General features: G+C 43.5%; 1 protein-coding gene across 1 annotated transcript in view; it reads right to left on the bottom strand.

Moving 5' to 3' along the window:
- The window catches only part of sik2b (salt-inducible kinase 2b), a 114,962-nt gene that overhangs the window by 74,987 nt on the left and 25,355 nt on the right, over positions 1-14,620 (bottom strand). Inside the window, 1 exon segment of the mRNA XM_084065360.1 lies at positions 14,147-14,210. Coding sequence (XP_083921486.1) covers positions 14,147-14,210 — 64 coding nt within the window.

Below are 14,620 nucleotides of genomic sequence, written 5' to 3'. Positions count from 1 at the left end.
ATTTGTGCACTACCACCGCTTGTTCCTTCTAGTGTCTGACAAACAACAAGCCATTACTGTCTGAGTGATCAACATCCACACACACACACACACACACACACACACACACACACACACACACACGCACACGCACACGCACACAGTGCAGAGTGTCATCAAGGCAGAACGATGAGTAATACACTGATTCAATGTCAGCAGGGGCACGGACCTGGGCACGGCCAGGCACGCCAGTGATGCATTCTGGGAAAGCGGAGGGGGGGGTGGCGGGGGGCGGCAGTGTTGGGTATGTATGAATCATTGCAACAAGGGAACAACTCTGCCACTCCAACGTGCGTGTTGTGTTCCACTTGGGCTGGTGTAAAGTAACTAAGTACATGTACTCGAGTACTTGTTTTAGGTGCTTTTACTTAACTGGAGTATTTCCAATGTTCTATACTTTTACTTCTACTCCACTACATCTCAGAGACAAATATTGTACTTTCACTCCACAACAATTATTTAAAAAAAATTTAGTTACTTTGTAGATTTTGATCGTCATTACCAAACATACATTAACCACTTCAGCCCTACTTAAACTTTGGCTATTTGAAAATAGCGATGCGACGCGTTTTGAGCAGCGATTTTTTATACATTTTAGACATATGATCATTTGTGAAATGGGATATTCTGCATAATCGCTTTTGGTACTTTAAGTGTATTTTTATGCCAATACTTTGTACTTCTACTCAAGTAAATTTTGATAACCAGACCTTTACTTATAACAGATTGTTTCTGCATGGCAGTAAGTAAGTAAATACATGTGAGTACTGGTTCCACTTGGACGAGGGGACCAAGCTGTGGGCCTGCCATACAGCTGGTTGATGGGAACGAGTAGTACAGTACAGCATTTCAGGGACACGGTCATCAGGCCAGTAAGATAACCCTGTGGGCCAACATCCAGACACAATGTGTACCCATGGGAAGAGAAGAGGCTGTCTAGAGGACAAGTGTATTGTGATCAATCCCCCGTCTGTCTCTCCGTCTGTGTGTGTGTGTGTGTGTGTGTGTGTGTGTGTGTGTGTGTGTGTGTGTGTGTGTGTGTGTGTGTGTGTGTGTGTGTGTGTGTGTGTGTGTGTGTGTGTGTGTGTGTGTGTGTGTGTGTGTGTGTGTGTGTGCGCGCGCGTGCATGCAAAGTAACTGGAGAACGGCTGGGAGGGTTTTCATTTTCCTTTACTTGAAAAATTATTAATTATTATAAAACCTTTTTTCCTCCATATCAACATAAAGAAAAGAAGGCAGAACGCCCACAACACTCCAGATTAAATACAAGGCTCAAGGTGCACGGCTCAACAATTCAAAAGAATAAAAGTCCGCAGAACAGCTTATACACACAGAAAATACTACATGGCACTACGTTCAAGGGGTTCAAGGGTCAAGGTTGTGCTTTATTGTTACATCTTGTGTACAGGTAGATACGAGTGAAACCTATTTGTGTTTGGCTTCCTTCAGACAATGCAGCAGCATAGATAATAACAACAACAATGAAGGCCAACTTTGGCCAAAACGTTGTTTTAAAGTAAACACTTAAGAGCAATGCACAGACTGTGCAGACTTTTATTCTTTTGAACGGTCGCTCTGTGTCCAGCAGCAGTGACGAACTGGATGTGCGCAACCCACTGTTCTGAACATACTCAACAATGTCATGAAACTGAGAAAACAGCCAGCACACAATAAATGTCCTTTTCACATAGTTTTAGTCCATTAACACAGGGAACGCATCTGTGTCATTTTAAGATTTATTTAGCTATTCAAAAATAGCAGTTATACAAGCTCAAATTAGCTTGTATATCTGCTAGTTTTTTTTTAAATTTTGAACATTTTGTGAACATCAGATATGCAAATCTTTGAATATATAATCTATATTTTAAAGCGAACAATTTTAACGGGACCAAATACATATAATTTTGGGTGGTCCTTGACATGAAAAAGTTTGAGAACCCCTGATAATACAGCAACACACGGTTTTCTGAAAACTGTTAAGATTTAGAAGACATTTGTAGATGCGTATAGCCGATCACAGCTCGTCGATCGGCTATTTTCAGCGAAAGCATTCCCCTCAATATGGATGCTGGGCTGCTGGTTAATAAGGTCAAAAGTCAAAGTCACAAATGTGACAATTGGAAGATTTTTTTTTCACTTTGAGAGAATGGCCAGAGAGAGGAGAAAGGGGGTGACCGGGTCAAAGGTCAAAAGGTAAATTAACGCCTATACTTGACCATACCACAGCGTCACATCGAAAGCATCAAGAGTAGCAGATCTGCGAGCTCGAAAGGAAAGCGGCGCCTTTCGAGCTCGCAGATCTGCTACTTTTGCCGTTTTCGGAATTTGGATCCTGAAAAAGTAACAGTTTTGGACAGGTTTCCTCCAGACAGAGACGATTTGGTAGATACGTTTTTTTTTTACCAGCCTCCATCTCTCTGCTTGCTTTTCATGACTGCTAAGACTTGAGGCCATTCTTATAAAAAAACTGTTAAAAAAAAACAAAAAAAAACACAATTTTTCAAAAATAGCAGATCTACGCAAGCTCATAGCGCGGCACACGGTGCCGCGCTATGAGCTTGTATATCTGCTATTTTTGAATAGCCAAAGACATCTAAAGTGACACAGATGCGTTCCAGGTCTTTATGGGTTAAGACTTGCACAATCACAACGCTGTTCAAACATATGACCTAGCTAGCTACATTTTGCTGTGTGTGTGTGTGTGTGTGTGTGTGTGTGTGTGTGTGTGCGTGCGTGCGCGTGTGTGCGATCTCACTTAAGATAACTGGTAGACTTTACAGGATGTACAGTAGCCCAATTGTCACTTTCATATTCAGCATGACCAGTCTCTCGTAATGTTTAGACAGGCTGGCAGACTTGTAATGATGGGGTCGTTCGCTGAGATCCTAAACAACACGTATAATTCAAGATGCAACAACAATGACACACTATCATACAAATGACAGACACGTCCATCCGCACTGGCATCCCAAACCCTATTATTGTCTCTTTTTTTTGTTGTCGTTGATATTTTTTAGGGGGCATTTCTGCCTTTCTTTGGAGAGGACAGTTGAGATAAGACAGGAAACAGGGAGAGAGAGACGGTCTCCCTGTTTATTCATAATAAAAAAGTGCGTATCGTAAGAAATCGTGAAAATGTGTGCAAATCTTTGAAAATGTATAGACATTTTTAACTCAAATCTTTGCCCCCATCTCAAAATATTTTGAGATGGGGGAGGGGGGTCTGCGGACAAATACATTGGGGGTCCTTGGCATGAAAAGTTTTAACATTTTCATCATAAAACAGGGCTACACGGTGTCGCCATCACGCTGGGAACCGTCGCCGGTCGCTGTACTGTACATGGGTAAACCTCAGGGTCTCAGCCGTGAATTTTGATCAAACCTCCCACGCAGAAAACCATGTTTGGCGGCCAAGATTCACCCATTTTTGTTGGCAAGTTTTGCCTGCACGGTGACACCGATTGGTCAAGAGCTCTGCCATATCAGCCCTCGGGTATACAACACGCCTTTAGCTTGCGCCCGATTGGTCAGCTGCCACATTACCCCCCCCCCCAGGGAAAATATGGGAGCCAACCTATCAGAGTGGGGCTTATCACCCTCCTCCTCCTCTCTGTCCTTTTAATCACCCCTCAGGGCAAATAAAAGGTGTATTATTTGGTACTGTAGCTGTTATTCTCCACCACTGTGTTCCATTTAGCCTCCGCTTGATCATTGTTAACCCATTCAATCCGGGAAAGCATCTCTGTCATTTTAGATTTCTTTGGCTATTCAAAAATAGCAGATCTACAAGCTCATAGCGCGGCGAACCTGTAGATCTGCTATTTTGGAAAAATCTAGAACATTTGTGCAAAAGTGAAAATTTGTAACTCAAATCTTTGCTTCTGGGGGTCCCTGAAGCAAAAATATTTTGAGATGGGGGTCCGTGGGAAAATACATAATCACAAAATGTTTTCTAAATCCTAACAGTGTGTTGCTATATCAGTGATGCTCCAACTTTTCCATGTCAAGGACCACCCAAAATGTTACGTATTTGGCCGCGGACCCCCATCTCAAAATATGTTGTTCCAGGGACCCCCCAGAAGCACAGATCGGAGTTAAAAATGTTATGAACATATATTCAAAGATTTGCACAAATGTTCCACGAAGCCAAAGACATCTTAAAATGACACAGATGCGTTCCCGGTCTCAACGTATTAAAACACTGAATACTGCACAAAACACCCAGAAATCTCTCTCTCTCAGGCTCAGTCATCACTGCCATATAGCTCTATCTCACACTCCCATCTCCAGCTGTGTTGTCTTAAATATGCATGCCCTACATTTTCCCCCAACCATCTTCCAAATCGTCTCTGTCGGGCGGAAACCTCATATTATGTCCAAAAACGAGTTCGTTTTCAGGATTCAAATAAAAAAATAGCTAAAAGTAGCAGATGGACATGCTCAAAACGCCTCGCTTCACGCCGTAGTATGATCAAGAAGGCCGTTAATTTACAAAATTAAAATATGGAGATAAGAGGTTTCTGCCCAACAACGGCAACGAAATTCCAAAAGAAAAAGGATGTCCCCCGTTGTTCTCTTCCCTGTCTCCTGCCTCCTCCTCCTCTGCACTGTGTGGCTCCACAGCAATTTGCGGTTGACCCAATTTCCCAGGTTTGATCCAATCCTGCAGCGCTGAGGAGGAGGAGGAGGAGGAGGAGGAGAGAGATAGTAGCAGGAGTGGACGACTGACAGGATAAAGCAGACGGGCAAGCTAGACACAAAGAGAACGTCTGGCAAAGGACGGCTGTCCTCTGCCAACTACTGTAACCCATCCCAGAACACAAGACCCACCCCGAAACACCCACCCACCCACCTGCCCGTGACCCCTGTGCACGGATGGAGCACGTCACTGCCTGCCTCATGCTGCCAAGCCCCCCCCCCCCCTTCGGCCGACAGCACTTCTTTTGTCTCAGCAGCAGCCTCAGCCCACAGACACACACCTGGATCGTGTGCCGCTGTGTCACAGATTAGAGCCCGGCTGATGTGATGCCAGATGTTTGGGGTCTGATGCCGATTTTGGAGACTTTGTCAAAAAAAGTGCAACATCTAGAAAAATGTCTGAACATTTTAGAAAATTGTCACCTGTAATGACGTCCCCAAAATAGGGAACGTCCATGTTCAAAGTGGCTGCGTCAAAAAAATCCAAATACGGGGAGATTGTTATATTATTATCAACCAAACTGAGGCTCTATACTGGACCATGTCAGATGTTATAGTTACTCAACGAGGGCCAGTAAAGTTCTACAACAGGGGTCTTCAACAGGGGGTCCGGGACCCCTAGCCTAGGGGGTCCTCAGAGTTACAGGGAGGCCCCCAAATCTTTTTGTGTGTGATAGCATACATTAACCACTTGAACCCTAGCATCCCTATTCTGAGGAGAACTTTATTTTTTTTTTAAAGCACTGTGAGCTTGTAGATCTGCTATTTTCCCCTGTTCTACCTTATGGATTCTCTCCTTATGACGAGACCAAGAGGTTCCCAGTGTCAGACAAGAACAGCCACATTCTCCAGAGGGCAATGACAACAGCAAGAACAACAACAACAACAACAACAAAAACAAACCCAGCTAGATGGTCTGGCCAGTCGCCTGAGCAACACACCACGGTTGAATAGCAACGTTTCAATTAGAAATCATTGTTCAATTATATCTTGGAAGGGAATACTGTAGCCCTTAACCCATTAAGACTGGGAACGCATCTGTGTGTAACCACTTTACCCATTATTTTTATACTTTGGCCATTCAAAAACAGCAGATAAACAAGCTCATAGCGTGACACAGAGTGAGCTTGTAGATCTGCTATTTTTGAAAAGAAATCGTATAAAATGTGAAAATCTTTGAATATATATGATAATATGTTTTAAAGCAAACATTTTTAACTCCAATCTGTGCTTCTGGAACAACATATTTTGAGATGGGGGTCCACGGCCAAATACATATCATTTCGGGGGTCCTTGACATGGAAAAAGTTTGAGAACCACTGATATTATAACAACATGCGTTTTTTCAAAAAACTGGCAGGATTTAGAAGGCATTTGTAGAATCCACCAGAAGCAAAGATTTGAGTAAAAACACATGCACACATTTTTCACGATTTTTCAAAAATAGAGCTATGAGCTTGTAGGTCTGCTATTTTTGAATAGCCAAAGTATAAAATGATGGCTAAAGTGGTTACACGGATGCGTTCCCGGTTTTAATGGGTTAATTCTATTTCCCTCTGATGCTGCTGCTTAATACCAGTCTAGCGTCTGTCTAGCCTTCCTTCGCGTACACACACACACACACACACACACACACACACACACACACACACACACACACAGACACACTCACCGTCGGCCCGGGCCGGTCGCGGCCCGATGACAAAATGACAAACGATAAACGACTTACGTAACAATATTACATTTTGCAATCAGGGGACATGGTGGTCACACGAGAACGGGGGGGGGGGGGGGGGGGGGGGGACAAAGAGGGCTTCTGTGATGTCTCTTTACATGACGTGTGTGAGACAGTCTAATGGTTTTGCTCTGAAACGAGGTTAACCAATCCCCCTCCCATGGTGACAGTGGCTGGCCAGGAACCATACAGTTAGTCCCTCAGGTCATGCAGGTAAACAGCTGTGACCCGTTGAGACCTATTTGGCCGCGGACCCCCCCATCTGAAAATGTTTTGTGCCAGGGTCCCCCAGAAGAAAAGATTTGTGTAAAAAAAAAAATATATCTAAAATATTAATTTTTTTCAAACACTTTCAAGATTTTTCAAAAATGCAAAAAAAAAAAGCAGATGTACAAACTCGCAGCGCGGCACAAAGTGACGTGCCGTGAGCTTGTAGATCTGCTATTTTTGAGAACCACTGTTCTGAACCACTGTTCTAAATCCTAAGAGTTTTCTGAAAAACGTATGTATCTCAAAAAGTCAAGGGCTGTTGTCACCATCATGAATTTTTACAGGACGATTAATTGTCACACAAAATAATTGGGATTAACGATTTAATTGTGTTTTGTTTTGGCATTGAACATTGGAAAATTACATTTCTGTTATGGTTTTTAAGGCTTCGGAAACAAAAATGTAATGTTGTTGTACTTTAGAAAAAACAAAAAAAACAATTTAATAGCGGAAATAGCTGATCTGCAAGCTCACGACGACACGTGACCTTGTAGATCTGCTATTTGGGGGAAAATTTATGAAAGTGAATGAACAGTTGTTTCAACATAGAAACAATTATCACCAAAATTGTGATTATCTCAAATAATTAGCGATTAGACAATTATGTAATTACTGTGACAGGCCTATCTGAAAACAATATGCTACATTCCCTACGCCAGTTGTTCTCAAAGTGCGCTCTGGGGACCCCCTGGAACCCCCCGAACGACCCAAATGTGGTTAATATAGCGTCACAATCATTTTAACCCCTTTAACCATATATTTATACTTTGGCTGTTCAAAATAAAAATAGCAGGTATACAAGCTCATAGGGCGGCACGAAGTGACGCTTGTAGATCTGCTATTTTTTTAAATTGGTGAACTTTTTTGCTAATCTTTGAATGTTAAGCCCCACAGAATCTCTCTCTCTCTCTCTCTCTCTCTCTCTCTCTCTCTCTCTCCGTCTCTCTCTCTCTGCTGCTCTACATCTGTAGGTTCTCATCAGCCTGTCTCGCTCTCTCTCTTTACCTCTGTCTGTCTGTCTGTCTGTCTGTCTGTCTGTCTGTCTGTCTGTCTGTCTGTCTGTCTGTCTGTCTGTCTGTCTCTGGGAGTCTAGGTCACAAGCACAGCAGCAGGATTTGCAGTTGTTGAGTCAACATCACAAGCACACTGGCCCCAGAATGACTTATACACACAGACAGACACACACACACACACACACACACACACACACACACACACACACACACACACAGGATGTACTGTAGTCTATGCGTGCATGAGCACGCACGCACACACAAAGCCCAAACTGCTTTTTGTGTTGGCCATGGCTGAGTGGTAATATGGAGTAATCCTAGGAAGTAGGGTAAGTATAAGCACTCTGAGACACGCTAAATCAGTGCTTCTCACAACTTGTTGGTGCCAAGGACCCCCAAATTGATATGTATTTGGCCGCGGACCCCCCATCTCAAAGGCTTTCATGCCAGGGACCCCTAGAAGAGAAGATTGATGTAAAAGAAGATTTCCCAAACATTTTCAATATTTTTCAATTTCATTCAAAACATAGCAGATACAAGCTCACAGCGCGGCACAAAGTGACACGCTGTGAACTTGTAGATCTACTGTTTTCTGATTGAGATGCTGTATTAACTACTTTTGCTGCATGGGATCCCCTGGGACCCCCCCCCCCCCCAGGACCCCACTTTGAGAACCTGCACTAAATAATCCACAGACAGCACACATCACCTAGAAATGCAGAAATGCAACAATAATTCTTCACATTTGTGAAGCTGAGTTGGCTCTGAGTTGCATGGAGACTCTGGGGGGGGGGGGGATACATTGTGCTCGACAAAAGATTATTACATCAACACATGACCTCTCTGATCTCAGCAAACTGTGCAGTCCTGCACAAGAGCAAAAAGACACCCATAATGGACATAATAATGAACAAAATGAATGCTAATGATGAGAACGATGAGTCACGGGCCAAGTTAATAAAGACCTTGGTTAAACAAAGCAGAGAGACAGCTCATTTTTTAGTCAGTGAACGATTTAGCCAATTTAGTGACTGCATAAAGTCAGTGAATGTAGCCATTGTACCAAATGAGAAAGAACTGCTCTTTGCTTTGATTTTGCAAGAGGAATAAGCAACCAGGTCTATGAACAAGCCCAAAAGAAGAGGCTCTAGGCCACATGAGCACTTTAAACCTATACTTCGGAGCCGATACAAGCTCACAACGCATCGTGAGTTTGTAGCTCTGTTATTTTCTAAAAGAATCTTGAAAAAAAAGGGACAAATATGGAATATTTTTTAAACGTTTTAACAACACAAATCTGGTACGAGAGTCCCTGAAACAAAATATGTTCAGATGGGGGGGGGGGGGGGGGGGGGGTCCGCGGACAAATACAATTAATTTGGGGGTCCTTGACATGAATATGTTTGAGACCCATTGGTTTAAACAACATTTTGGAAGGAAGCCCAAATAAACACCTACAGTAGTGCACTATAGAAACGATTATGAGATTTTACTTGATTAATTGCGCTGGGGGTACTGTCGTACTGGGGTTCCGCAAGGCTCGGTTCTGGGTCCCCTTCTTTTCTCTCTCTACACTACATCTCTTGGTGCCGTTATCCACTCCCATGACTTTTCCTACCACTGCTATGCCGATGACACCCAGCTGATCCTCTCATTCCCCCCCTCTGACACACAAGTGGAGGCACGCATTGCTGCTTGTCTGGCTGACATCTCGGAGTGGATGTCGACGCACCACCTGAAGCTCAACCTGGACAAGACTGAGCTGATGTTCCTCCCGGGGAAGGGCTGTCTGCACCGAGACCTGGCGAGGAATCTGGGTTTGACCCTGGACGACTGACTGTCGTTCTTGGCAAACATTGCATCAGTGACACGCTCCTGCAGATTCCTCCTCTACAACATCAGGAGGATTCGCCCCTTCCTCACTGAGAAGGCAGTGCAGGTGCTCTTCCAGGTTCTTGTCATCTCCCGCCTAGACTCTAGGCGGGAGATGACAAGAACCTGGAAGAGCACCTGCACTGCCTTCTCAGTGAGGAAGGGGCGAATCCTCCTGATGTTGTAGTCTACTGCAACTCCGTCCTTGCTGGTGCATGCCCCAGCATCAGACCTCTGGAGCTTATTCAGAAAGCTGCAGCTCGTCTGGTGTTCAACCGCCCCAAGTTCTCCCACACAACTACACTCCGTTCTCTACACTGGCTCCCTGTAGCGGCTCGCATCCAGTTTAAGACCTTGGTGCTAGCCTATAGGGCAGTGAAAGGAACAGCTCCTTCCTACCTCCAGGCTATGGTCAAGCCTTACACCCCTGCCCGACCACTTCGGTCTGACGCCTTGAGGCGTCTGGTTGGCTCGTCGCTCAGTGGTCCTTCTGGCCGATCTACACGGTCACAGCTTTTCTCTGTTCTGGCCCCACAGTGGTGGAATGAACTCCCCACTGATGTCAGGACAGCAGAGTCACTGCCCATCTTTCGCCGCAGGCTGAAAATCCACCTCTTCAGGAAACACTACCCTGAACCTTCCTCTTAGCCTTGCCTACGTGTTGTCAATTATTTGTATGAGCTCTTGTTTTATTGGATCTTGTTTATTTGATATACTTATTTGTTTTAGCTCTTGCTCAATTGATTTTCCTATTTGTCTCATCTGTTTAAGAAAGTAGGTAGCTGATATTGCACTTTTACCTTAGCGCTAGGTATGCTCTTAGTTGCTTGTTTGAGAAGAGAATGCACTTAAAACTTCTGGTGATTAGTAGTTTTCATTCCCTACCTATGTTGAATGCACTTATTGTAAGTCGCTTTGGATAAAAGCGTCTGCTAAATGACTGGAATGGAATGGAACATTAAGAACAAAAATTTTTGCTTGGCTTTTAGGCTTGGTAAAAAGCTTTAAGTTTGTAGATCTGCTATCTCTAGGACTTGGCATTAGGACTCTTTAGGACTCGGCATCGAACCCAAAAATCTGGCATGGGTCAGGCTGTAGCCAACAAGATAGTGTTGTTTCATAAGCCAGCTGGCTGCTGCTGGCGGGCCCAGTGGAATGGCTGCTCGTCTGCAATCACGCTGCACAGAGGGTATGTGTGTGTGTACTGTATGTGTAGTCCATGTGATGTTGTGAGGGACAGAACACGCGTCACTTGACTGTATGGCAGATCAAGATAACTTCTTATCCTCCGAGTTGCTATTCTAGCAGTGCTGTTCTGGGCCAGCGCAGGGTTTTTCCCTCTTGCCTCAAGAACACACACACACACACACACACACACACACACACACACACACACACACACACACACACACACACACACACACACACACACACACACACACACACACACACACACACACACACACACACACACACACACACACACACACACACACACACACACACACACACACACACACACACACACACACACACACACACACCTCTACAGGTCCACACAAAGTGATACTTGTTATCTCACGGTTCAATCTCTCTCCAACATAACCGAGAGGCGTTGTTGCAGGCCCCACGGGTTCCCTCAGGCACCGCGGGGGTCGGGTTTCCTCCACTACGAGTCTACGACACGAGGAGGGTGGGGGGGGGGGGCTTTCCAGTTCCAAACCGGTTGACAATTCCAATTCAATTCCGACTCTTCAAAACACTTCATTTGAAGCTTATCTATTAACACAACGGGTGCCAGAATTTTATTAAAACAGATAACGTTCGGTGCCAGAAATCTCATCGTTGCGTTGCGCTGCCGCTGCCGTGCTCAAAACTGCCGCATTTCGAGCTTGCAGATCTGCTACTTTTGATGCTTCTGTGTGATGCTGTAGTATGATTAAGTGGGGCGTTAATTTACGAAAAAACACAAACAGTTAAAAATATGGAGATAAGAGGTTTCTGCCTGACAGGGACGATACAGCAGTGGTAATAATGAGTATCTACAGCCACAAGCGTTGTTGTTGCCGTCTGTCCCCGAGGTCCAAATTTAGCAAAAGGACATTGGTGAACTCTGGCCCTTGCCACTGGACGCATAATGATTTAAAATGCAAGGACCCTTAGTCCCTCGCTGACCGGATCCGAGCTTAAAAATGATTATGAGGGAGGTTGTTTGTACATTTATAACAGAGCCGTCTAGTCTCGTTTAATCCCTTTTTTTAGAATAGATCTCTCCAACAAAAGATCTATTCACACTGGGCCCTCCCTCGGTCCTGTTATGGCTGTTCATCACATACAGTATTATGGGAAGATGGAAATATTTTTCTCTGTGTGTGTGTGGTATGCGTGCAAGATTCATGTCTTTCGGTCTTTCGCCATGACACTGGTTTTATTGGCAAAGACTCTATAAGAATGCAATCAAATCGGATTATGTGGTTAAGTAAAGGTGAAATAAAACACAGATAAGACTTTCAAGCAGTGGGGAACTTGATTTTTCAACGTTTTTGTATAAACAAGTATATAAAATAGGGCTTAAGTGATTAAAACCAGTAAAAGACACTTATTGACCTGAAAAAAACATCAGGAGACCATAAGGGGAGGTACATGTAAATTCCTATAGACAGGAGGTCTCATTCGCTGCCGTGGTTTTTCCTTTTTTCTCCTTTGTATGTTGTATTTGCTGTATTATTGTGTATTTTTTTTATGCTATGTTGCTGAATTGAATACATAGGACCACAATGGAAACAAGTCCCCAGGAGTTTTTTTTGTATCCTTTTAGATTTAATGTCTTACTGTACCACGTGCTGTTTACATTTCTGACTAATTAAGTATTAAATCAATCAATCAAACAATGCCATATCACAAAATTACAATATCCAAAATCCCTGATGTTATCCAGTCTCATATCACAATATCGATAAAAAAAGCCTAGCCCCATCCTTTAGGTTGCCTGTTTAAAGATAACTGTCATGGTATGGTTGTGTAAATCAGCTACAGTGGAATCTCTTCAAGGTGACTTACATGTTACGTGGAATGCATAGAATCATCACAATAACCCTCTCTTATAATACGGGCGGCAAGAGATAAGCCTTAATATATATGTCAGTCTGACATGGCACACACGAGGACAAAGGTGGATCAAACCATAAATCTGCCAGCTAATGACTCTGAACCTAATAATCAGCTAATTACTAAAGTCACAATGTGTCACCGTGACCGTTTCACCTTCAAACGTTGTCCTGCTCCGGTTATTAATCCATTAAGACCGGGAACACGTCCGTGTCATTTTAAGATTTCTACCAGCTCAAGAGCTTGTAGATCTGCTATTTTTGAATAGCCAAAGACATCTAAAATGACACAGATGCGTTCCCGGATTGAATGGGTTAACAGATGATAACTGACACAAGATGTCGGAACTGCGTCAGCAGCCAAGGGTAATAGAACCAATGTGGACATGGTCTCAGAAACATAACATGTCTCCATCTTATCTCCATATTTTAACTTTTGTGTTTTTTCGTAAGTTAACGCCCTACTTGATCATACTACAGCGTCACACAAAAGCATCAGAAGCAGCAGATCTACAAGCTCGAAACACAGCGGTTTCGAGCTTCTAGATCTGCTACTTTTGATGCTTTGGAATTTGAATCTACAAGGTCACTTGTTGTACGATGATGGACCAAATAATGGCTTAAGTGGCTAATCTGAATAATTGATTTAGTAACTTATACATTTGTTGATATATATCGTCTCTATCGGATGGAAACCTCATATATCCAAAACAGTTACTTTTCAGGATCCAAATTCAAAAGTATCAAAAGTACCGCGTTTCGAGCTTGCAGATCTGCTGCTTTTGATACTTTTGTGTGACGCTGTAGTAGTGCATTCATTTTTGAAAAAAATAAATGTTAGAATATGGAGATAAGGGAATTCTGCCGACAGCAACGATATATAAACAATCGGATATTCTCGAATATTCAATTTCAATTAATCCAAAACTTAATCGATAGCATAATCGCTAGATAAGAATCAATAGTTGCAGCCCATATAATCTGTGATACCGTTCCACATGAACCGAAGTGGTTGAACTGTGTCAGCCAGGGTTAATATGGGACAGATCTGAGCACGTCTTGGAAATGCATGACAGCGGCGTCATCAGAGCATGATCTCTGGTTTCTACCCAGCCATGTGACCTTTACGATCCCAGGTTAAGATAGCAAGCCAGAGAGAGAGAGAGAGAGAGAGAGAGAGAGAGAGAGAGAGAGAGAGAGAGAAGACTTTGAAACTTCCCCATTCATAAACTTTAGACGCAATCTTCCTGCCTGCTGCACAGCCAGGCTGCATGTGGGTGGTTACAACTGGAAAGGACTGGAGAAGGGGGAGGACGGATTATTATTAAAGTAGATGGGCGGGCCCATCGTTTTTTTTTTTTTTTTCAGATGCCGAGGTCAGATTGACCTTGCGCTTTAATTAAGCCACTCACCGAAGATTTCCCCGTTCTTGGCGTACTCCGTGACGAGGTAGAGCATGTTCTTTGTCTCCATCACCTGAGAGAGAAGAAGAGGAAGAAGACGGGGTTGAGGGAGACGACAACATACTGTACAGAATATATATATATGAGAGAGAGAGAGAGAGAGAGAGAGAGAGAGAGAGAGAGAGAGATTTTTGAATAGCCAACATGAAAATGTAAAATGACACAGATGCTTTGCCCGGTTTTAAATGGGAATGAAACCCTAGGCTGATTTTGTCGTTTGTTTTCCTCCTCAGGTTAAAAACTACAGCAGGGTAAAAACATGGCAGTGCTGCATAACACTGACCTCATAGTACACAGTGACGTAAGCAACACAGCTGCAGCTAATCACATGAATCCATTCAAACCGGAACGCGTCTGCGTAAACACTTTAACCATTATTTTATACTTTGGCTATTTTTCTAAAACATCTCTCAAAAAATATGA

The sequence above is a fragment of the Gymnoscopelus microlampas genome, assembly GCF_963454915.1.
Source record: "Gymnoscopelus microlampas genome assembly, chromosome: 8".
Taxonomy (NCBI): Eukaryota; Metazoa; Chordata; class Actinopteri; order Myctophiformes; family Myctophidae; genus Gymnoscopelus; species Gymnoscopelus microlampas.
This window is presented reverse-complemented; position numbering and strand designations above follow the sequence as displayed.